Source organism: Dipodomys spectabilis, unplaced genomic scaffold (genome assembly GCF_019054845.1).
Source record: "Dipodomys spectabilis isolate Male_0828 unplaced genomic scaffold, ASM1905484v1 ptg001019l, whole genome shotgun sequence".
Lineage (NCBI taxonomy): Eukaryota > Metazoa > Chordata > Mammalia > Rodentia > Heteromyidae > Dipodomys > Dipodomys spectabilis.
Window position 1 is genome coordinate 61,904 of NW_024871696.1, and position 2,490 is coordinate 64,393.

Consider the following 2,490-nt stretch of genomic DNA (forward strand, 5'->3'; position numbering starts at 1 on the left):
AGACAGGAAGTGGACAGTACAATGTATAGTTCAAGTCTGTATTTGATGTTGGTATAATTTGGGGAGAAGAAGGGAAAAAAACAAATGGTTTCAATAGGGATACAGGTGGACCCATTGCAACACTGAGATATACAATACATTATGTCAAAAAACGAACTCTACAACTTTGGGGGGGGCTGAGGAGGAGATGGGAGGGCAGGGAAGGGAAGGGTAAACAAGGGAGGAGGCAACAATGCTTGATAAGAAATGTATTCATTATCTTGCTCATATAATTGTAACCCCTCTGTATGGTATTTTCACAATTAAAAAGTAACACTAATGGGACTTTCAGAATCATGGGTTCAAACCACAGTGATATATTATATTTAACAAACATATTCTGTTTATTTGGTGATATTCAGTAACATTCCTAATAAACAAAATCTTTCTCACTTTTAAGCCTAGCTTTGTGATTCATTCTTCAATTCCTAGATACTAATGTTTCTTGAGTCATTCTTCATGAGATTTGACTCTGTAATTCTCTCCAAACTATAGAAATGGCATGCTGATGGTAGATCTTTTTGTCTTTGTCTTTCACATTTGGTAATAAGTGATAAATTGATTTCTGCAGTAACATTATAAATTCTGGTTCTGGGAGTCCCTGGAAGCTGAAGTAATCCAAGATCCCACTTGGACAAGGTCTCTGGTATGACATCCTCTGTCAAATCCTCCAAACTCAGACTACTACTTCAGTTCAGAGAATAATGTGCTATGCTGTTCCCCAGACAAGCTTTGAAATAGGACAGCTGGGCCAAGCCCTACAGAGATGATTTTGTTAGGGACTGTATCACTGTGGGAGGAGTATCTGTACCTTGAATGCAGTAATAAACCCCAATATCCTCAGCCTCCACCCTGCTGATTTGCAGTGTGAAATCTGTGCCTGACCCACTGCCACTGAATCTGTCTGGGACTCCAGATGCTAGGTCGGAAGCCCAATAGATTAGGAGTTTGGGAGACTGGCCAGGCTTTTGCAAGTACCAAGATAGAGCACTATCTCCATCACTATCTGTCAGGTTCTCACTAGACCTGCAGGAGAGGGAGACCTTCTCTTCCAGAGTGACAGGCAGGGAGAGTGGAGTCTGAGTCATTATAATATCGCCACTGGACCCTGAAATTAAAATAAATGAAAAGTACAATGTTATATGTGTAATATAATTTTTCTGTGTTTAGATATTAATCCCCAATCCTTTTCATGGTTTTTCCTTCTATCCTACCATTTCAAACATATATTTCAAAACATATACTGAAAGACCCCAGACTCCTGGGATACTTTCGTCAACGGGAGGGCGCCCCAGAAAACTCAGACTCCAGGCCGGGAGGTGCAATAAGCAAGAGGAGTTTATTTGACATTTGCGCAAACAGACTCTCTGTACTGAGCAGACAGGGAGCCCTGAGCAGCGGTTACAAGCCCTTTTTAAAAGGCAAAAACCACAAGATTAACGCATAATACAAAGCATTCCATGATTGGTCTATTTCAAGGTCATCATATACGCCAACAATCACTTTGCCACGCGGGAAATTTTGTAACAGTCTTTGTAAAATGACTGGCCCATAGTTGGTTTAAGGGGGGGTTTACATGGTTACAGGCCTATGATTGGTTGACATTTGGCTTAGCTTGTGGTCTTGCCAGGTGGTCGTTACCTCAAGGTCCTGTCTGGGGAATTTCTAAATGAGAACTGAGGAACATGTACTGTCTGTTTTTTATCTACGACCACTGACTTTGTCCTGGGGCCGGCATCTGGTCCCTGAAAATTCTTAACTCATTTCTGGGAAGGGAAGGGTCAACGCTAGCATAAGCAAGTTTACAAAAGCAGAATCAGCAGTTAGCAAGTTAGTAATGGTAATGGTCAATTTTTAATCTTTCAATACAAATATTAAAAAGCATTAATGAGGTTCTAGATCTCATGTATACTACCCACCACACAGTTGTCATAGTTGTCACCAAAGCTCAGGACCTGGTTCCATCTAGAATGTTCATCACTCTCATATAATTAACTTCACCTGCCCCATTCTAGAGGACAAGTTCTGTGCATCTAACCCATGAACAGAATACAAACAAGAAGCAGTGGCCCTGAGGGCTCACCCTCAACACCCCTTTCCATCCTCATCTCCCTCTGCCCTTACCAGTGATCCAGAGCATTAGGAGTCCCAGAGCAGCCCACGAACAGAGCCTCATTTTAGCTGGGAATCCAGGAGATTTGATCAGTGAAGTCGAGGTCAAGATGAGGGTTTATGTCAAACTAGCACTGGAAAGTCCTCCTTGGAGAGCTCTGTGCAAATCAGCAGGTGGGTGCAGCAGTGTGAGAAGAACAAAGTGGAGGGCAAGGGCATCTCTCTGGTGAAGAAAGTGAGTTAAATTTCTTCTGTGTTTGGAGAAAAGACCCACAAATACCAGGCTGGCTCCAGCAGTGGGTAGAAGGACCCCTCTCTCCTGATACCTGTATCTGCAGG

At 42.5% G+C, this 2,490-nt stretch overlaps 1 gene segment (V, D, J or C); it reads right to left on the reverse strand.

The window, feature by feature from the left end:
* Positions 1-797: 797 nt before the first annotated feature.
* On the reverse strand, positions 798-2,215 carry LOC122102925. The segment is given in 2 exon segments: positions 798-1,147; positions 2,164-2,215. Coding segments are annotated over 2 exon segments (402 nt in total).
* Positions 2,216-2,490: the final 275 nt, after the last annotated feature.